Below are 23,152 nucleotides of genomic sequence, written 5' to 3'. Positions count from 1 at the left end.
TAATTAGTGTTTCATTTCCTTCAGATATATACCCAGAAGTGGCATTGCTGGATTGTATGGTGGTTCTATTTTTAATTTTTTGAGGACACTCCTTATTGTTTTCCATAGTGGATGCTCCAATGTAAAAAATTGGGGAGAGAGTGGGAAAACTTGATTTCTTCCTGACATTATTGGGAATTTTCTAGTGCTTTTCTAACAAACAGTAGACACCAGACTTTGTTTTGAGATAAATATTTTTTACCTTATTGAATGTGCTTCCTTAGTGTTCCTTCTATATCACAAAGCATTTTTCTATTTAATGATTTACCAATATTTGTAAAATTTGCTAATATAATATTTAATATATTTACTAGTGTTTTAGCTATACTTTCAGGAATATTAAAAATATTTCTTCATTAATCATGCTTTCAACATGGTGCTATATTGATTTGCCTGCTTGACAGTATATGTACTATAATTTATTTAATTATGTATTTAAATATATAAACTTCTAAAATATCAGACAGCACTTATGCAGAAATATTAATTTCATTTATAAAATTAAAAAGTCAAATTTTTTTGTTGTTTAAATCTCAGGTTTTCACTGTCATATATCTGTAACATTGAAGATAAATAAAAATATGTCCCTAGGGTACATATCTGGGACAACCTCTCATGTCAGCACTAAGTTTCTATGTGGACCCATGTTTTTGTTTAAAAACGTATGAAACTTTCACAACATAATATATCCATCTTTGCTCCAATACAAAATAGTTTTAAGGTTTGAAAAATAGTTTCAAAATAGTAGTTTCAATGTTCAATTATTTTTAAATTTATCTAGACCTTCAAGCAAAACTAACAAACTCAAAATAATGTGGTATTTTTGACCTCAAATACTCACTGAGAAGTACAACACGAAACTTCTGAGAAGTATACTGCATTAATAGAATGAATAATATTAAAAATTTTTTCTTAATACATATTAAGTTATATTTTATATGATGATGATATGTGGTTCCATGTAAAAATTAATCATGAGTTGTAGGAAACACTGTGATCAAATTTTTTTTAATGTTTAAGATTCTTTTCCAGATTACGTTAGAGTTGAGGAAAACAGACTCTTTTTCTCTTGTATAACCAAGGGCCTTCTTTTTCCCAAAAGCTTTTACCCCATCTTCCTGCTTCATCTGCCTCATGATTGAGCCACAGAAAGTAGAAGTGCTCACTCCACTGGAAGAAAGTAAAGCTTTGCACTGTTCTTTTTAGGAGGAGAGGGGAGGGTTGCAGTGGTCCTTAGGGAAAAAAAGGAAGGAGCTCTAGACCCAATTATACTTGGTGTACTTACTGAACCTTTATCATGTTTAAAGCATTATAGAGAAATCTACAGAAATATGAGAAATTACAAATATGAGTATTAAATGGGCTTGGGAAGGACTTATATTGAAAGGCAATGCACTTAATGAAATGTTCAAATAGGACCCATCTGAGGAGCTGGCACTGATGTGCTTGGGGTTAACTAGTGTTGTCAAAAAACGAGTTTTAAAATGCAGTTTAATATGCTGAGTTGGAAAAGACCAGGATTCATGCTGGCGTATGGGGAGAAAAGAGATGTTCATGTGAAATATCCCATGACATGTGGTAATCACAATTTACTAAAGTATTTTATCTTTTGGTGGAAATTTTATGCATGTCTTCTGTTATATCCTATCTTCAATACTTATAATTCTAAAGTTTTATAATTTTTATCAGTGTTTAACTCAGATAGATCATTAACGTTCCCAGTCATATACCAATTTAATTCAGATCCCAGAATTCACAGTCAGTATATTTATTCCCCCAAATTAAGGAAGTTAATGAAACACACTGATGCATTTTCAGAAAACTGTTCATGTTTATCAAGACCTTAGAGCATATCTTACTAAGGGACTCTGATCCATTATTTTGAAATAACTACAGAGAACAGGAATAGGTAAATTGATTAAGTGTATTTATAGACAGATTGTACTTTGGAAAGGATAATTTTATAAAGAAAGCTTGGGGATGTGTATTAAAAGGGAGAGAATGTCAAAAATTATACTGATGGCTCAGAGTGAGTGCTTAGTTCATGATTTTATAAGTTATCAAATAGAAAATAATGCAGAACTCTATGAATTAAGAATTAAACTTTTATTATTTAGATTCCCTTTATTAGACACAGTTACAATATTAAATTCAATGTCCTGAGAGAAAAATAATTTCACATATCTTTGAATTAAGGCAAATGTTAGTATCCCCATTTGGTGGTAAAGAAACTATAGTCAAAGTTAATCAACGGTTTTCCCCAAAAGACACACAGCTTGTACATCCCTCTGTTGGTGGGGCTGCATATGCCCATTAATGAAGAATGAGATTTGATTTACATTTCAGGCAATGACATTGAGCTTTTTCTCAACTCACTCTATTTTGTTTAGGTATCTTTGACTAATACGTATTTGTGAGGCAGTTTATAGCCAGGGGCCATAAAACATTTAAAAAATAAATAAAGCTAATAGATCAACCAAGCCTTCGAATTCAACGTGATATTCTCATAATCCCCACATTGAAATAAGAGTAACTTACCTAAGTCAAGTGGAGAAGGAAGCTATCTTGTCAAACTTGGAAATCACTAGTAAGTTTTCTTGAGTTAGAATATTTTTCATCTGAGGTTTTTCCACCACGGTTTACTGTTCAAAACATCCCACTGTTTTCTCTCTCCTTCTAGAGTAAGTTTTATTTGTATTGATCATGACCTCACTGTTTATCATTGCAGCATAAGACTGACTAAGGTTTATGGCAGAAATAATTTATATTTAAAATCACTGGATTTCACTTTGCATATATATATATATATATATATATCTCTTATGTGCTTTTGACCTAAATGTCTCTTGATTTCATTTATGTCTGGGGCCTTAAAAAAGCCCTTGGTGGATGATATAATCAGATATTGAATGTCGGAAGATGACTAAATGCTGTCAACACATGTTGATTAAGTTAACTCAGTATAGTAGTGACATTTTTTTTGAAAGATGCAATCATTTTCAATTTACTTGAGATTCTTTTAAAAATAATTTATGCCAAATATATTTTCTAAACTTTCTAAATATCTGTTCTCTAGATATTATACCAGTTTTCCCCTTGAAACTAAGTTAAATAGTAGTTGGGGTTAGGGAGAAAAGTGACATGATTTGGTAGAATTCAATATTTTAAAACAAATATTCTCATAAGTGGAAAAGTGCTATATAGAGATCACCAAGAGTTGATTATTTCTTTCTTGGTCCTGTTCCACTGGTGAACTTTATGACACTTGATACACTGTTCTTTCATCACTCCCATTTCTGTCTGACACCTTCTTTGTAAGGCAAACACATCCACCCTCTCTTGTTAGGTCTCCTTTTCAGAGATCATCTTGTTTTGACCCAAAACTCCTTAGCCACTACCCTTCTCAGGGCAGCTTTCACATCCTTGTTCCTCAGTGTATAGATAAATGGATTGAGTGTAGGTGTGACAATTCCATAGAAGAGAGCCATGATCTTCCCCCTGTCACGAGAATAGCTAGAGGGAGGCTGCACATACATACTGATGGCTGTAAAGTAGAAGAGGGAGACCACCAGCAAGTGTGAAGCACAGGTATTAAAGGCCTTCCAGCGACTTTCAGCAGACCGGATTCTCATTACTGCCTGAGCAATGAACACATAAGTGCCCAGGATGAGGGTGAGGGGCACCAGAATTAGCAAAGCCCCTAGCACATTGAACTCAGCTTCATTTATGTGAATATCAGTACAAGCTAGTTTCAAAAGAACAGGCACTTCACAGAAGAAATGGTCCATCACCCTCTGTCCACATCTTGGGGCCAAGACTGTGAGAGTAGACTGCACAAGGGAGTTAGCAAAACCACTAATCCAGGTCCCAGTGGCCATGTAGATACAGTGTCTCTGGTTCATGATGATGGGGTAGTGAAGAGGCTTGCAAATAGCAACGTATCGGTCAAAGGCCATGACAGCCAGAAGTGTACATTCAGTAGAACCCAAGGCCAAAAAAATATAGAGCTGGGCAACACAGCCACCATAGCTAATGGTCTTTTCTGGTCCCCTAAGGTTGACTAGCATCTGTGGGACAGTACTAGTAGTATAGCAGAGGTCCAGAAAAGAGAGATTAGAGAGAAAAAAATACATGGGACTGTCAAGTTGGGGATCCAGGTGGGAAACTAGGATAATGGAGATATTTCCAAATAGGGCAAAGATGTAAGCCACCAGAAAGATTACAAAGAGTGGTGTCTCCAGCCAGGGTCGGTCAGAAAATCCCAATAAGATAAAATCATCTAGTGAGCTCTGATTGTTGATCCACATATTGGCAGTGATATGTGAAATTCCAGCTGAGATTTCTAAATATCCACTGCTAGCGATGGCTATCAATAGTACAAGGAAGCCACCGAGAATTAGGGACCAGAGATGCTGAGATGAAATCCTCATTTTTGCTTTAATCTACAATTATATCCTGATTACAGCAAGATGTTGAGCAACCTTGTCAATGTAATATTGAAAGATTATTGAGAAAAGAACAAAGAGATCATCCACAAACTAGTTTACAAATTTAGCTTACCTAATGGGTCTTTCCTGGTTAGTTATCATTCCCTTTGGATTTTGATATCTTCTCTTCTAAGAATTTCCAATAGAACTACCATCAATCCTACATGTCATGGATATTTAATGGAAACAATAGAGTATAGATTAAAACAGATTGGGAGAAGGCAGAGCCCTCCAAATACAGGTTGAACGAAGGACAAGAAGAAGAAGGCAGGTAGATCATCAGCTGAGGGGAACTCAAGGCATCTTCTTGGCATCTTCACCCTCCTCAAACTAACTCTGGTCAGAAACATAATGGGAACTGGAGCACTTCATAAAATTTGCACGATGAAAGGATAGAATGTCAGGACTCTTTTTATCTCTTCCAAGCATTAATGCTGATCCTATTCAGAAAACTTAAAAATAGGAGAAAGAAACAAAGACTCAAACAAGATAACATACACTCAAAACAGTGAGGCCTTAGAACTTTGCTTGCTCTGAAAATGCTCCTGTAAAAATATCTGGATAAATTTGATGGAATTTTAACTTCTGAGTGAAATCATCCAAAAGAGTTTCAAATATCTGATTCTCTGAAATTGGGGCTGTATATAAATTCCTAATCTCTCAGCATTTTATCAATACATATAAATTCAATCATCTCCCTCTCTCTCTTTTTTATTCTCATTTCTTACTTATTATTTATGTTATTTCTGCCATCTGGAGTGCTTCAATCCTACTCTTCTCTCATCTGAATCACACAATTCCTTTATGATATAACTTCTGAGGAACTCCAATGACTAATTTTCCATTCTCTAAAATCTTAAATTTCTTTCAGTTTAACTCCCATATTACAGCAAAGTTGCCTTGTATTTTTCTCTAGTTCTTCTATAAAAGGCATTTTTCTTCTTCCTTCAAATCTCAGTCATTCCATTTACTAGCTGTCTGCTTTGGAGATGTGCTTCAATTTTCTCATCTTTAAAATGAGAGTAATTATACCCAGCTCCTAGGACTAAGTGGTATAATGTAAATTGCACACATAGCTCAGTTCTTTGCACATGCTAATGATTCAATAACTATTAATCATTATTATTTTTTCCTAATTTATGAAATACTTAAAAATATTGGATTTGTCTTCTATTTGTGCATCTATACACAGTGTATAATGTATTTGTAACAAATAGATAATTAACAAATATCTACTGAGGGATAGTAAACATGATGTGACTGCTAGGAAAACAGCCCAGGACTCTTTGATTACTTATTTTTCTGATACTCTTAGTTAACCTTACATTCCATTGTTCTTGTGCTCTTAAATTTAGTAGGATTAGTAGACTTAATTGCCCAGGTCTGTTTTTGTGTGGCTATCAAGTTATGAATTAAATAGTGTTGGGGAATGAATGACGATGAGAAATAAGAAGTGCTTGTTTCATAGCCCAAACCTCAAAATTACTAAATCCAAAACTGAGCTCATTATCCATTCATCTCACACTTCTAATTTCTTTGTTTTATTTATACAAACACATGTCTTTTGGTACCTGGAACCTAATCATTCTCTTTGAACTGTAATTGTCTATGTATCATCCAAGTTGTCAAGCTGGACCAATTCATCTTTAGCGTTGTTGCTCATATCTATCCATTAAATCTACACGTATCCAAACAACATTAAGGTAGACACATAGAAAATAGTTCAATGTTCAATGGTCTCTAGCTTTCAAACTGGTCTTCCCACTTACAATTTCTCTGTCATCTTCAAAGCACCCTAGCATATTAAGAGAACAATCTTCTCTAATCAATTCTGATCGTGCACATCTCAGCTCAAAATTCTTCAGTGGATCTCCATACTCTAACACATAATATTAAAATGCAATCTTAGCCTCAAGACTTCACATAGTAATGGGTCAAACTATGTAGACACATCCATTAACCCAACCAAGATTCCTACTTTCCTCCTATGTTTATTCTGATATGAAACTCCATTTGTTGCTGTGTATCCTGTATGGATCATTTCAAGTACAAAATGTTCTTAAGTATTTCCTACTCACCTTCTTTACTAATCCTCCAGAACACTTTATTTGTAATTCTTTTATGATACAATTCAGATTTTATTATATATATATATGTGTATTTATACATATTACATATACATATGTATGTATGTATTTATTTCTGTTTCTGTACCTGGCCTATTTTACTGACTAGATTGATTATATATTTTTTAAATGTAAGCATGTTACTTATAGAAGCAAGATTATATGTTAAACATGATAGGTATTTACTACATTTTAATTAATTTGAACTCAATTGAAACCAGCAACTAAGAAACTCTTCCCTTTGGTGTTCTGATATGTTAGATTACATTAGCATCTTGATTTTATTACTTCTTTTCAGTTATGACCTCAATTATTTTCACTAGTATTTCATCACAACAGAACTCAGTTACGTTATTTACTTTTCCATTCCAATCCCAAGAAGCAAAAGTAGAGTTTAAATATACCCTACTTTACTCTTTACACAAACATTTTAAAGATTTTATTGCTAATTCTCAAGATTATGTAACTAGTCAACCAATAAATACACTTATTTTACTTACTAAAAATCAACGGACTTTGAATATCTCTTCATATGCTTGTGGCTAGATTTGTTCACCTAGAGAATAAGAATCAAAATACTTGCATATAAACTCCATTCTGCTTTCATGACAATTGGATAAAAATTTACTTTGTGAATTAAAGAAAAAAAACTATACAATATAATACATAATATAAAGAGAAATAGAAGCAGTAACTGAAATGTTAGTAGGATAAGTTACATGGTAAAATTACATAAGGTTGATTCTGAAAATTTTCAAGCTCCTGTGGCCTTCTGTGGAAAATTAAGTTGATTATTTTCTTGAAACTTCTCCTTTTGTAAGCCCTATCATTTCTTGTCTCTACAATGACACTCTTCATTTACAACCGGTACTATTCGATTCTCTTTTCCTCCTATTTCTTAGCCTGTGGCAAGGAGACTTTAGGAATAGAGCCTTGGAAATACGATTATGTTTTGTGTTATACTATATCCCTAAAGAAATGGGACAGATATCATTGCCAGTTGATTAGATGACTATAGAAATTTAAAAAAATAGTATTTTGATTCAAAGTTGAGAAATTATTTTATCTTTATACATATTTCTGAATCAAATTTTGCCTAATCTATTGTGGTCAACAGAAGGCCACTCCTGTGCTGCAGGATTCCTTATAGAAGGAGTCCCCTTAAAGAGCATCCAAGTAGGGATAGCTCATCAAGATGCCAGTATAGGCAGACTCTGAACTCACCTTCTCCTATGAACACAACCAGGTTACAACTGTTCTTGGAAAAATCACCCTGGAGGGAGAACTGAAAACTGGATAAAAAGAATCCCCACAACAAGGGACAGTGCTGGCTGATGCAGAAGAGGAAGAGATACCCTCTGGAGAGGAAAAAAAAACCACCTTCACCAGTTGCAGAGCTTCACAGCTGAGCAGGAGCAACTCTAAGATATGCAGCCCTTCCTGGAAGAGTGGGGACCTGAGCAGGGGCACATTACCACTATAAGCATCCTTCCGACTCAGCACAACTGAGACAAGCGTCATAATATCTGCTTTTGCTGGCTATTAACTACAGCAGGGAATACCCCTAGAAAAGATGTGAGATATAAGCATGAAAACCCAGATCTTAAAGGGCCCATGCACAAATTTCCCTGTCTCAGAAAGAAACCTAAAATCACAAGAAAGAAAGTTGAACAGTCCTTTGGTGCAAAGAGACTCACCTAGTAGGCTCTGGGTGCATCTTGGTGAGAGGTGAGACCTCTCTGGAGACTGAGGCATTGGCGGCAGCCATTGTTGTGACCTAGTACAGGCATGCTGACACAGATGCTGACAGACGCCATTGGAGTTCTTCCCCTGGCTTGTTAGCCCAGGGGTCTGCCACACCAACTAGCACCAATTTAACCCAGCTCAGCTAGGACAGGCAGCCCTGGGACTGGCCCCACGCAATAGCAAGCCTTCAGTCTACTGGTCAGCCTGCATAGACTGGGTGCCTTGATCCTCTGCAGGCAGGCAAGTGTGTCTGCCTCTGTGGGGCAGGGCATGCATGAGGAGAAGATGAAGTATGGGAGGTATTGGTGGAGAGTGTGGGGGCCCCTGCAGTTAGGCAACTGGGTATGCTCCAGGGGGGTCGGGAAGTGTGCACAGGCCAGGACAGTGTTGATGGTGTGTGTGGATCTGTTGAGAGAGGGACTTATCAGTGGCAGAAGACCTGTGCTTCACAAAAAGCCACAAAGGAGACTGGCCCCACATTCCAAAAACTGAAACAATTGGGTGCTCCTGTGCCTGGGGCCGGCCCCACTCAGCTGCAATCATAAGACAGCTGACAACACCTTGCAAGTCTCAGGTATACAGAAATTGTAAGCCTCTGAGCCTAGCAACCAGCGACACTGGGGACCTACTCACTTAACGGAAAAACTGCAAGAGGATTGTGCTAATAGATGTTGCAGCCAACTGTGCTGGGCCTCCCTAGGCCTGATTTACAAACAGCTGGGCAGGGTGGGAAAGCCTAGACTCCCTGGCTACCTGCAGTAAGAGCAACCCTACTGCAGCAGAAGGACACACATAACCCAAACAGGAGTCAACCCTGGAACGTGTGGGCTGGTGACGAGAAGGAAGCACACTACTGGGCCTCACAAGGCATCTCTTACATAAGGCCACTTCTCCAAGATCAGGAGGTATAGCTGACCCACATAATACATAGATATAAGCACAGAGAAAGAGGCAAAATGAGGAGACAAAAGAATAGATTCCAAGCAAAGGAATAGGACAAAACCCCAGAAAAAGACCTAAATGAAACAGAAATAAGCACTGTCTGACAAAGAGTTAAAAAAAAAAAACTCATAAGGATGTTCACTCATCTTGAGAGAAGACTGTATGAACACAGTGAGAGCATCGACAAAGAATTGGAAAATATAAAAAAGAACCAATCAGAACTGAAGAATAAGATACTGGAAATGAAAAATTCACTAGAGGGACTCAATAGCAGAGCAGATGATACTGAAGAACAGATCAATGAGCTGGATGAAAGACTAGAGGAAATTACCCAAGTGGAACAGATAAAAGTACTAAAAAGAACAAGAACAGTCGAAGGGAAATCTGTGTTTTTATCCAAGGAAATTGAAAACACAAATGCATAAAGATACATACACCCCTGTGTTCATCACAGCATTCGCAATAGCCAAGACTTGGAAGCAACCTAGATGCCCATCAAGGGACTAATGGATAAAGAAGATGTGGTATTTATACACAATGGAATACTACTCAGCCATCAGAAATGATGAAAAGACATTCAACATCATTAATTATCAGGGAAATGCAAATCAAAACTATGATGACATATCACCTCATGCCCATCAGAATGGTTATAATTAACATGACTGGAAATAACAAGTGTTGGAGAAGATGTGGAGAAAAGGGAACTCTTATACACTGATGGTATGAGTGCAAACTGGTACAGCTGCTATGGAAAACAGTATGGAGATTCCTCAAAACTAAGAATAGAACCAAGATATGATCCAACTATTCCACTGTTGGGCATTTATCCAAAGAACATGAAAACGTGAATGAGTAAAGATATATCCACCCCTATGTTCATTGCAGCATTATTCACAATAGCCAACACTTGGAAGCAACATAGGTGCCCATCAAGGGACTAATGGATAAAGGTGTGGTATATATACACAATAGAATACTACTTAGCCATAAAAATGGATGAAATCTGGCCATTTGTGGCAACATGGATGGACCTTGAGGGTATTATGTTAAATGAAATAAGTCAGAGGAAGAAAGCCAAATACCATATGATCTCAGTCACAAGTAGAAGATAAAAACAGTGAGAAGCAAACACATAGCAACAGAGATTGGATTAGTGGTTACCAGAGGGGAAGGGGGGATGGAGGAAGGTGAAAAGGGTGATTAGGCACAAATGCGTGGTGATGGATTGTAATTAGTCTTTGGGTGGTGAACATGATGAAATCCACACAGAACTGGAAATATTTTATGATGTACACGTTAAACTTATATAATGTTATAAACCAATGTGACTGCAATAATAAATAAATAAACTGAAAAAAACAAAGAACATCCAAGTAATTCCTTGTCCAATTAGAATCCTAAAGGGGACAATTTCAGAATTCACTGTATCTGGATTATTTTCTTGCTAAAGATTCATAATTTCATTACTTTCTTGCACTCAGATAATGTCTTTTGAGATCTTAAGCTGACTTTCTCTTCTTATGTTTCAAAGATTACTGTCATATCATTTTCATAATTTTTATTTTTGTCTACCAGATCTCTACAGATGGGCACAGTATACTATTTAGTTTCTGAGATAAGCTTGGACTGTTATGAATCAAATCAAATCACACACGTACTCCAGGGGAACAATAAAGTTATTAAAGAAGAATATGTAGCATGCATCATTGGTTCTCAGAATACATGATACCGTGCCTAACTATTGAAGATTTAAAGAACATAGAGGTAAAATGAATAATGATGAAATGACAGCAATAAACTCAGAAAATAGAGTTACAAGGAAAAAAATGAAGAAAGAAAAAGAGAATGAGAAATAAAAAAGATAAATATATAAAGATAGTATTGTTCTGACTAGTACATTGTAGATGCTTACATAATTATCTGTTGAATGTGTAAATATAGAAAGAAAATGAAATAAAATGGGGAATAAAGATTAAAAGGGTAAGACCAAATGCAGTAATTCAGTTTATTTGCCAGGAAAGGACTGTGGGGAGTTCTTATCTTTCTGGCTGTACAGGAAAATTATGGGATTGATAGAACTTAATTTATCTAAATAGGAAGTTTAAGAGAACGCTAATGAGTCCCTCAGAGGGTGAGAAACTGGAGTTGGGAAGACAGAAGGATCTGTACCTTTCAAGCAAATGGGAGGTGCAAATGAATGAAGGGGAGCAGAGAAGAAGTGTCTGACTACATGGCTTAAAAAAACATGGAGCCCATTATTTTAGATGTTTACATCCTAACGCGACCTTTAAAACTTTGTAAACATGATTCTGATATAATATGATAATGATAAGATAAAATAGAAACTATATTTAGGTGTTCATTTCACCTCTGATTTACTTTGGATATTCTTAATGTTATTGGCTAAGGATCTTTGCTACAGTTTTGATACCTTGCTTTCTGTCTATTGGATTCTCTTCTTTTAAATTATGATAGATTTCAACAATCTTTGATTTGTTTGAATGGTAGGCCTTTCAGAGCTCAGTTGGTTCCTACACAAAATCAGTATCTTATAATTCACAACCTGCTTATAAAGCAAATAGCAGTTTCAATCTAAAGAAGTAGTAAAAGGCACACCTAAAAGTATTTAAATGAAATACAAGGTTCCAAAGATAAATAACACTAATAGTAACATTTGTATTTTCCCATAGATTTCTTCATATTAAAATAATGTGTAACAAGTATTTGCAAATACCATAATGTTTATATCAAACTTTCCACAAACATATATATATATAATTTCACATGTGTGTGTGTATATACGCATGATTGCTTGTACATATATACAATCTTCCTCACTTGTGTATTTGTTTTCTTTTCATAATAATCTTCTAAAGTAAGAATGATTATTTCTTAATGATAGAAGAGAGGCAACTCAGGTACCGAGAGGCTATAGGCCTTACCCAAGTATATGAATCTGTAAAGTTCAGAAGCAAAGATTTGAATAATATAAGATTTTGAATCCTCTCTAAGTATCCATTGCATAATTCTTCTTCTCTCCGACAAAAATGTATGTGGCTGTGGAATCAATCTTTTAAAGTTAAAAAGAAAATTTACTTTAAGTTTCTACCCCTGAATTTTCCCTTTACCTCACTTTATGAAGGAACCAATGGCAAAGCAAGGTGACCTTTCATTTTGACTATCCTTCCCTCCCAAAACCCCTTCTGTATTTACCTGATGGTTAGTTGTAATGAATCAGTTTGTTTAGCATGTGACAAAGAGATGGGGAGTGATGGAAGACTGACCTGTGACCCAAACATAATACCCAGACACTCTTTGCTGTCTTGATTTCTTCTGAGTTTGGTAGAGTATCAACCAAGCTCCCTCTGACCTACTGAAGGGTCAACTTCAAGAAGCTAACTTCAATTTATGGCCATCCACAAAAGCCATAGATCCACAGGGAGATTTCCCATGAGTTTTCAGGCCATTACTCTTGTTTCCTTCCCTCCCTTGAAGCCTCTGAGATTCAGCATAATTAACATCTGCTGCTGCCAACATGTCCAGGAGAGCGGAACCAGAGGGACTAGAAGATAAGAAAACCTCAGAAGTAATTAGGAGTGTGTTTCTAACAGAATGCAAACCTTGGGCATGCAAGTTTGCAGAGTCATCTCAGAGGAAATCACATCAATTCCAGTAAAATTTGATTTTAGTTGTTGTTGAGATGGTTCTTATAATATAGATTATGAAATAGTTAAAATTACCTTTTACATATGCTTACTTTTATGAGAAAAATAAGACAACTTCATACAATTGCAAAAGTAATCTTTCTAAAATATGATTTTTTTCATATTTCCCCCATAATATTTCCTCATTCTCACTCTATACTTATATTTATTATATAAGATATTTCATAAACAGAAGATATGTATTTATTCACTTGGCAGTCATAACAACTGTACAAATTAGAGAAATACATTTTAATTATTCATATTTAGTTGATAAAAATTCCAAAACTCAGAGAAAACAAATAACTTGCCCAAGACCACAGACAGGTAGATCAGGAACAAAACCAATGCTTCCAAATTTAATCTACTTTTTCTTCCTTCAAATTATTGAGCATTATTAATCCAGACTCCTCAGTTTAAATGTCAAAATTAAAATTCAACACGTATTTTTGTCCAGTATTATAACCATGGGCCAACCAGGACCACTTCAAAGTGACCCCATCTCTTATCAACAGAGTGACTAGGAATTCTTTGTCAGAAAACTCGCAAATTCATGTAACCAGAGCATGTGAACAAGAGGAAATCTTGACCAGAAATGACCATGGAACCAAAGATTCTCCTCCCCACGCGACCAAAGAACTGGAACATGACCGAAACTTGAAAGTCCGACGTTCATTAGAGGAGAGGGGTCTGTTGTCCAGGAAGAGCCAGAGTTAAATCCCTTCCCCACCTTACTATAAATATCTAAAATCTCTCCATAAATGTTTAAAACCTTACCATAAATACTCGAAGCCCTCCAATCAAAACCTGCCCCACCAGCATTTCCGTGTGCCAGACAGTTTTCCAGCCTGTTTCCCCTAACCTCTTAAATTTCACCCCAGATCCTAAATCAAGAAGACAGATATGAAAGCATCTCTATCCTGTCTCTTTGCAGATGGATCTCACAAATAAAGCTATTTTTCTTTTCCCAAAGACTGATGCCATAATAATTGGCTCTTCATGCACATCTAGTGGCAAGCCCTTCTTCTTTTTTTTTTTTCCCATAATACCTATGGAGTAGCAGAAAAAATAATGGACATGAAACTGCAAGGATTGTTTATAAATACCAAATCTGTGATCTTGGACAAATAACCCTAAATGTCAGACTTTGTACTTCTCATCATAAAATGTTTGGTTATTAAAATTCCTGAATTACCTTGATGTCAAATTATCATATGAAACAATATTTCTGAAAGGATTTTATATTGGGCTTCAGTAATAAACCCAAATGTGCATGGAGATTTACTTTATCATAAAGATGGAATTTCATATTATCAGAACTTTTCAGTAGAATATGGTTGTGCCAACTGACTTAAAATCTGTGAAAAAATACATGTTAAATTCCTATCTTCAAATTAATCCCAAAACAACGACAGATTTATTGTTCACTTCAGCATTATACACAATAGCCAAGACTTGGAAGCAGCCTAGGTGCCCATCAAGGGACGAATGGATAAAGAAGATGTGGTATATATACACAATGGAATACTATTCAGCCATAAGAAATGAAGAAATGCGGCCATGTGTGACAACATACATGGGGCTTGAGGGTATTACGCTGTGTGAAATAAGCCAGAGGGAGAAAGTCAAATACCGTCTGATCTCACTTGTAAGTAGAAGATAAAAAACAACGAAAAACAAATACATAACAATGGAGATTGGATTGGCGGTTACCATAGGGGAAGTGGAGGGGGGGACGGACAAAAGGGATGATTAGGCTCACATGTGAGAGGATGGAGTATAATTAGTTTTTGGGTGGTGAACATGATGTAATCTACACAGAATTTGAAATATATTATGATATACACCTGACAGCTATATATTGTTGTAAGCTGTTACTGCAATTAAAAAATAAAAATATTTAAATGTAGAACCAAGATAATATTATGTAAAAGGTCTACAATCATGCAACAGTTCAATAAAAACTCAGAGGCTTTAAAATGATTAATGTATTTGATACATAAAGGTAAAATTTCTGCCGAGACTAATATCATAAACAAAATGAATGAAAAAAACAGGTGGCAAACTTCAAGGAAAATATTTATGAAGCATGTGAAAGACAAAAGGCTAAAGTGTTTAACATGTGCATATCTATTATAAGTCAGTATCGAAAAGACCACAGTCTGATTGAAACAACAGCAAAGGATCAAGACAGAGGCTTTTACATGATTTTCAAATATACGATAAAATGGTTTATCCTTATAAATACAAGAAAAGCAAATTAAATCACAATGGGATATAAATTTTACGTATCAAATTGGTCAAGAATAATATATTTTATATCATGTTGAAAAGCCACTTTAGTTTTTTATAGAGCATTTAGATTTATATATCACGTGTAAAAATGAACACGTCTATTGGCACACCAATTCCATTTCTAGACATTAATCTGACAGATATTCTCATGTATGCGTGCAGAGATGAATGTACAACGACCTTCATTGCAGCATTGGTTGCAGTAGAAAAGGACTACAAACATCGTAAATGACCACCAGTCCTGAAGTTGTTAAATACATCTTTATGATGTAATATTATGCAGTCATTAAAAATAATGAGGCAATTCTATAGCTACAAAATTGGAATGATCTCCAAGATAGATACATTTAAGGAGAAAAAAAGCTATAGGAAGGTAGTTAGAGAATAACACAGGATGTTATGTATCTACTCACATGTCAACACACATATATGAATAAATATATGTATAAAAACACATTTTCAAATACCCCACGTATCCTAGTGTGTGTACCGAATGTCTTGGGAAGAGGAGAGAATAGAGAGATGGCGTTAGGAGTGGTGGAGAGATTTGGTTGCCTCATGAACATCCTTATTATGTCTATTTCCTGTCTTATATTATTAAATTTTTCGTATTTTAACAATAGTGAGGACAAAACAAGACTACCACCACCGTGATGTTCTTGGTGGGAGGTTTCCTGAGGAGCGTACAGTACATAGAATGTGATTACAACCATGGAAAAAATGCACTTAAAGTCTGACAAGTAAACCAACATTTACCTTAATCAAATTTTCATTAAAATGGATCTCTTTATTTTTAAACTTAAGTTTTTAAGTTCAAATTGATTTCTCAAAGTAATATCCATAAGTAATTTTAAATCAAATGGTTCTACATGGATTAAAAAAAATCAGTGGTTAGTATACCGCTCCCTCTCCACTTTCATTGCCTATTCTCACAAGGGAAGCACTTCCAGCTCTTTCTGATGTTTATCTAGCATTTTTTAAAATATTTCTAACTTAATTCAACATTTGCAAAAATACTCTTTTGGTGCTTACAAGTGCCAGGTGCTGCTCCATGCACTTGAGATGCGTCAGTGAACAAAACAAAGATCCCTGTCTCAGAAATTAAAATTCTAGGTAAAGGGGGCAGATAATAAATAATAAGCCTAATAAATTATGCTGTATAGTGTGTTAGAAGATGATAAGTGCTATGGATGAAGGAAACCATAGAGTAGGGTAAGGATTCTCAGGTGGGTGAGATGGGCAGATGGCAGAATTAAACCCAGTGGTCGGGAAGCTCTCCTTGCAAAGTTGAGATTTGAAAACCTGAAGGGGAGGAAGAAGTTAGCCAAGCAGGTATCTAAGATAAAGCATTCCAGCCAGAGAGCAGCAAAGGCCTTACAGTAAGAGACTACCTGGTTCGTTTTAATAATAACAAAGAGACCAGCAGGACTGAGCAGAGTGAGTCAAGAGGGGAGATGTAGGAGTTGAGGTCAGGAGAGGAGAGAGTCATGTGGGTCTTTGCAGGCCATTGTAAGGATTTAGGCTTTTCCTGGGCATGAAACGGACATTCAGGGCTTTAAGCAGGGGAATGAGAAGTGACATGATCTGCCTTAAGTTTAGAAGAAATCCTGTGTTGTATTTAGAATTCCCTGGAAGAATGCAAGTGACTAAATCAAAAAGATACTATAACAGTGATCTAGGTGAGAGAGGATGGGGACTCAGCAGGATCTTAACAAGAGAAGTGGTAAAATTCTGGATATGTTTTGAGGCTGGAGGTAACAGGATTTACTGAGGGGTTGGATGTAGGCTGCTATCTATTCATTTTATTTTTCATTTCATGTTTATCATTAGCTTCCTGGTATGAGAGATAAGAATTTAGGGTTTTTTTGCATGTTTCATTCCTTCTCACACACACACACACACACCTGTTCCCCAAACCCTCTAGTGTAATTATACCTTAATTTTAAATAATCTAGTATTTATATTATAGTTATAATAAAGACAGTTTTCACAGCTAAGCTCTATGGAGCACTGTGATTAAATTTCTTTTCTCACATAGCTTTTTGTTGTCCATTGAGTTAATAAATGTTTTTGTGTGTGTAATTTTTCTCTGTAGTTTCATTCACATATCCCACAAAACTGTCAAGCTCATCTCAGAATGACTGAACACATCAGACAGCCTATCAGCCCATTTTTCTTGATGGGCTTTGCTGGAGCTTTCATTCATTGAGATTGCAATCTCACTCTATTATACCTTTGTGTGAATCTCTTTTGTTTCATTTGGCTGTGTACTCATGGGCACCTAAAGTAGATAATTTTAACCCACTTTCTATATAACAAAATTATTTTCAGTAATAGTCACAAAATTAAATAATAATTATAGCCAGAAAAGAAATGTAGTAAGAGACTATTTTCTTTCATTGAACTTTGAATATAAAATTGTGTCAGTTGAAAAATACAAAATATAAAATATTAAAGTATAAAACTAAAGTATCTGTAAAGGAACAATAGCGCCACTGACATAACATTTTATTTGTTCTATTTTTTCCTTAGTTTCAAGAAAAATAATTAACAATTCAAAAGATAAAATCTTCAATTTTAATTATAGCACTCAAATTCAGTTAAATATTTTAGATAAGAACTAAATCTGCATTTACCAAAGATGTTATATCTTTAATTCACACTTTGTTGTACTGTTTTAAAGCTTACACTTAATTTAAAACTCTAAGTGGTCATATCAGAAGACAGTGTTGAAGTATCTCATGTTTTTGCAGTCGCTCTCATATCGTTATGTCTAATCTATTGTTCAAGTGCGGTAATATGCAGTAGTACAGAGGCCGGGGTCCCAAACTGTGCTTGAAACTCTTTAGAATAATTCCAACCATTAGAAAGTTTCTCTTAAGTCCATTTGTGTTAGAAGCTGACTGTTTAACAGAGAGTTCTCTAATTCAACTTGCAGGTAGAATGCAATACTTACTAAAGATAAGTAATAAAAATCCACTAAGTCAAAACTTATTAAAACTAAACAGAAACTGCACCAATTGTTTAGAATTTAGATCCAAAACTTTTTCTGGTTTTTTTTTGAGAAGTATATGTTATCACTGGCATTGTTTAGAATTGCCACCACATGTGATAACAAAAAGCAGACTGACTTCAGTGGGTTATATTATTGTTTAAAACTCTCTACAGACAGTGCACCCCCTTTCCTGTCTGCACCTGGGCAGACTGCTCCCACTGCCTACCTTGGTAGACCACTGCTGAGTGAGCTCTTTAAATTCTTATATTTTAAAAATGTTTTTCTCCTCTCAATTTTGCTTCTTTCTTTCTGCCTAAAGTTCCTTTCCCTAGAATGTGTTCCACTTGGATCCATCCTCTGGTTTTTCTTGAATTTCTTCTGCTATTTTTTATCTCCTTTTTTTCCCCTCTACTCTCTAAGAAATTTCAAGTTTATCTTTGAATGCTTCTCTCTTTTAAACTTATTTTTACTGTTCAAATATTTTTTATTGCTAGAATCACTACCTTTTTTTCTTATTATTCCACTTTGGAGTCATTATTTTGTTTGTTATACTTCTATTTTCCTGCCTAGAGAGTTATAAGGCTGGCTGCCAGTGTTCTAGGAGCAGAATGAGGAAAAATTTTAGGGAGGGATGCTGCATGCAGCCCCCAACAGAATTCCTTGCTTTTGATGTGGCGACACAGTCAGATCTCAGCCATTCCTGCTGTAACAGTCTAGAGGCTCTCTGATTTAACCCTTCTCAGGGTGACCACTCCTCTTGTCTGCTTTGGTATCAGAAGGACTCTCATCTGGTTATGTGGGGTAGGGGTACATCCACGTTTTAGGCAGATTTTTTAATTGTTCTCATTCTAGTCTTCCTCTACCATCTGCCTTTTAAGATACACAATGCTTACCTTCCTAAGCTCCTATTGCTGCTTCAGGGCTCTGCAGAACAAGTTACCTTTATTGTGACTGGCTGCTCTTCCCCACCTCCCAATCCTCTAAAAGTAGTTAGGTTTCATCTTTTCTTCTATAAGTCCTTTATTACCTTCCATCTATTTCCTATCTTCCTCAAGTTTATTGATCTCTTCTTTGCTCTCAGTTCCTCTCCAGTTCTATGTGTCCTCACAGATTCATACCATTTTTAATTTGGTGTAATTTTTATGGTTTTTAGAAAGGAATGGGATAAACGTTTTTATTCAATTTACTATCCTGAATCAGAACTCTTTTTTTTTTTAAATCTATTTAGGTTGCTGGTTATGAGGTTAAAGCAATAGAAGAATGTGTCCTAAATTGAAAAAAATGCACCTTAACTTTGTATTCAATAGAGATTTATATAATTATAAAAATGTAAGGTGCCATATTATTTTTATTCCTGATATATATCATTGGAAGTTACTGATCTGATTTCCATCCTTCAGAGATGACACCCTCTGCTCCTTAGCACATTCAGGGCATTCTTACCTAGAAAGCAATTTCCTTTACTCCACGTGTATTTGTAGTTTTCTCTCTTCTTTCAAAGTTCTATTTAGTAATCAGTAGATCTATCTAGTAGACCTATCTTCTGCTATGAATTTCTCAAACATGTAGACATTTAATATGCTTGACCTCTTGTTTTATTTTATATCTATTATGACCTTAAATTGGTTTTTAATTGTTCCATGAGCCATGGAATATATTTTATAGAAATATTAAATATAATTTGTGAATAGTGCTAGTCATTTTCCAATGACTACATTTCAGCTTATGTTTTTAATCAGGAAACATTTGAGAAGATATTTTTATTTTGTAGATTATTTTAAATTAATTGTTGGCCGAGTTAATAGTAGTGGGCAGTTTTCTTATAGACAGCAATTCCAAGAACAATGAGTAGATGCCTTTCAGAAATTACAGCTTCAGCTCTGTTATCACTATTAAAATAAAGTTTACCACACTTTCTATAAGTGATTGGAGAAAATAAATCATATATTTTTTCCATATAATAAAACAAAAAAAGGATTAACATGTTTTTCCCATATTTTCAGGTGATTGTTTTTCCATTCATATAGAAACATAAGTGAGTAACTAATCATTGACTAGGTTAGGATTTTTATTGGATACAATTGAAAGTAATAAGCATATATTAGATCAAAATAGGGTGAATACCATGATCAGAGAATCAGAAGATTGAAAATATGTTAATTGATGTTTATTGATCACTTCTTGCCAGGTGCTTTACCTATTGTTTTGTGCTGGTCTCAGTCTATCAATAACCAGTATTGTGGCTGGATTGGCCCTTGTGGTTCTTATTACAACTGCACTAGGCCCTCAGCAGTAACCATCAAAAAACTTTGAAAAAAGAACAAAGTTTATTACTCACAAGTCCAGGAGGGTACACAGCATGTCTGGGGTCACACAGTGAGGTCAAGGGGAGAAAGAAAGAGAGGGAAAGTACAAGCCTTCTTTTACTGGGGTCAAAGGTGGGGGTCTGGGGTTTTGCAAGTTCACTCTTTATTGGTGAAAACATAAAAGAGGGAATTAAAAGCCCAGGAAGAGAAAAACAAGTGGCCTAACTTGTCAGTTATCTAAATCAACCAAGATCTCTTAAACAAAAGACACTGAGGGAGGGGGCCAGCCTGGCTCTTTATCTAGTCATGTGGCTGACAATGTATCTTTTTGAGATGCTCATCTTCAAAGTGATTGCCTCCTCAATCAAAGCGTAAGTCAGATACTTGCATTACACAAAAGAAAAACCAACTGTCAGGGCTTACACTGTATTTATAATGCCTTTTTAATCAACATAATAATAACGCTTCTTCCTTTTTTACTCATAAGTAAACTTGGATACAGAAAGTTAATCAAACTTGCACAAGATCAGAAAAGAAGTTGTGGAGTTGAAACCAAATTCTCTAGTCTAATGTCTCCACTGTACACCACAAGGCAAATGAAAGCTTTTTATTATGATAAATGGGAAATTATTTTTGGAGATAATTGTTTTCAGGAACTGTTGGAATATTGATGGGAAGGGATATAATGTAGAAGCATCAGGGGAAATGGTTGTTAAGTGTATCCTGCAGATGGGAAGAAAGAAGGAATAAAAGGTGGAAAATGAAGGAAGGAAGCAATAAGAGAAGAAAGGATGGAAGGAAAGAAGAAGGAAGGGAAAAACAAACAAAGAAAAAAGGGAAAAAAGGAAAGAACAATGGAAAAAAGGACGAGACAATAGAAGAAAGGAAGGAAGACAGAAGAAAAACACAAGAAGGGAGGGAGGTCAAGAAACAGAAATGATATGAATAGTAGACATTTAGAGAATATGGGAAATATTGCCTTACATAGGGCCCAAAAAAAGCCTGGAAAAAAGATTGGAGAGGATAGATATTTCTGATGCCAAGTGAAAGACAGTAATTTTGGGACTGTGATTTCCATAACTGTAAAGGTTACATTTATTCTTTATAGGGTAGCAAAATTCTTCAGTAAAGGATTATGCAAGATGATGTTCACTTCCTTTTAGCCAGAAAAAATTGACCACCGTGTATTCCACTTCATTTTTTATGAGCCTAGGTCTCTGTGAAATAGTCTTCTCAGTGCTCCTTTCACATCTTTATTCCTTAGTGTGTAGATGAGTGGATTGAGGGTTGGGGTCACTACTGTGTAGAAGAGGGAGATGAATTTCCCTTGAGTATGAGCATACGAGCTGTTCGGCTGGATATAGATAGCTGCGATGGTCCCATAGAAGAGGGATACTACCATCAAGTGGGATCCACATGTTCCCAGGGCTTTGCGCCAGGCCTGAACTGACTTGATCCTTATAACTGCCTTAACTATATGTCCATAAGACATCAATATCAGTGCTAAGGGCAAGAGAAGCAGAACCAATGAAGCAACGAATAGCTGGACCTCATTGGCATGGATGTCTACACATGCAAGCTTAATCATGGAGGGTACCTCACAGAAGAAATGATGGAGCCCCCGATGTCCACATCGAGGCAGCCAGAGGGTGACAGTGCTCTGAATGACACTGTTTCCCACTCCACTCAGCCATGCAATCCCTGCCAGAGCCTGGCACAGCTGTTGGTTCATCACAGCTGCATAGTGGAGAGGTTTGCAAATGGCAGCATAGCGATCAAAAGCCATTACAGCCAGGAGAACACACTCTGTGGAGCCCAACGCCAGGGAGACATAGAGCTGGACAGCACAGCCGAGGGCTGTGATGGTCTTGGCTGGTCCTCTTAGGTTCCACAGCAGCTGGGGGACAATACTGGTGCTAAAGCAGATATCAAGTAGGGAAAGGTGAGTGAGGAAAAAGTACATGGGTGTTTTGAGTTTAGGGTCTATGGAGGAGATCAGAATAATGACTGTATTTCCCACAAGGGTCAGGAAATATGTAACCAAAACAACCACGAAGAGTATCTTTTCCAGGTCGGACTGATCAGAGAAGCCCAGCAGGATGAAGTCTTCTTGGACATTGCTATTGTTCATGCCCATCACTCTGTTCAGAAAGAGGAGGAAAATATTATAAGAATTTGGAGAGAGGATAATGTGTTGGCCACCAGTTACAATAGCAACCTTTTATAAATAACTCTTTAAAACAGTGAGAGAAATTACAGTGAGCCATGGAATAAATTCTGGCAGTGTCCTTCAGAAGCTGCAGCAGATGACATTAAAGATAAGGCTTAGTGCAGAGGCACATGAAGGCTAATTGTGAAAGCAAAACATTTTCCTGAGAGATAACTATTAGAAGCTGAGATAAAATTTATCACAGAAAAAAATAAAGGAGGAAAGAGAATGTCCAGTGAATGAAAAGCATATAGATTCAGACAAATCATTCAAATTAAATGGGGGGGAAAAACCCAGTAA

General features: G+C 35.9%; 2 protein-coding genes across 2 annotated transcripts; both read right to left on the bottom strand.

The window, feature by feature from the left end:
- Positions 1-3,401: 3,401 nt before the first annotated feature.
- Positions 3,402-4,346, bottom strand: LOC103542924 (olfactory receptor 2B2-like). Its single transcript, XM_008509843.1, has one exon. It carries the CDS (start codon positions 4,344-4,346, stop codon positions 3,402-3,404), a length of 945 nt encoding a protein of 314 aa, XP_008508065.1.
- A 17,498-nt stretch (positions 4,347-21,844) lies between these two features.
- LOC103545227 (olfactory receptor 2G3-like) lies at positions 21,845-22,780 on the bottom strand. The gene has a single exon (XM_008511926.2). The coding sequence runs from the start codon at positions 22,778-22,780 to the stop codon at positions 21,845-21,847; it is 936 nt and encodes a 311-aa protein (XP_008510148.2).
- Positions 22,781-23,152: the final 372 nt, after the last annotated feature.

Source organism: Equus przewalskii, chromosome 19 (assembly GCF_037783145.1).
Source record: "Equus przewalskii isolate Varuska chromosome 19, EquPr2, whole genome shotgun sequence".
Lineage (NCBI taxonomy): Eukaryota > Metazoa > Chordata > Mammalia > Perissodactyla > Equidae > Equus > Equus przewalskii.
This window is presented reverse-complemented; position numbering and strand designations above follow the sequence as displayed.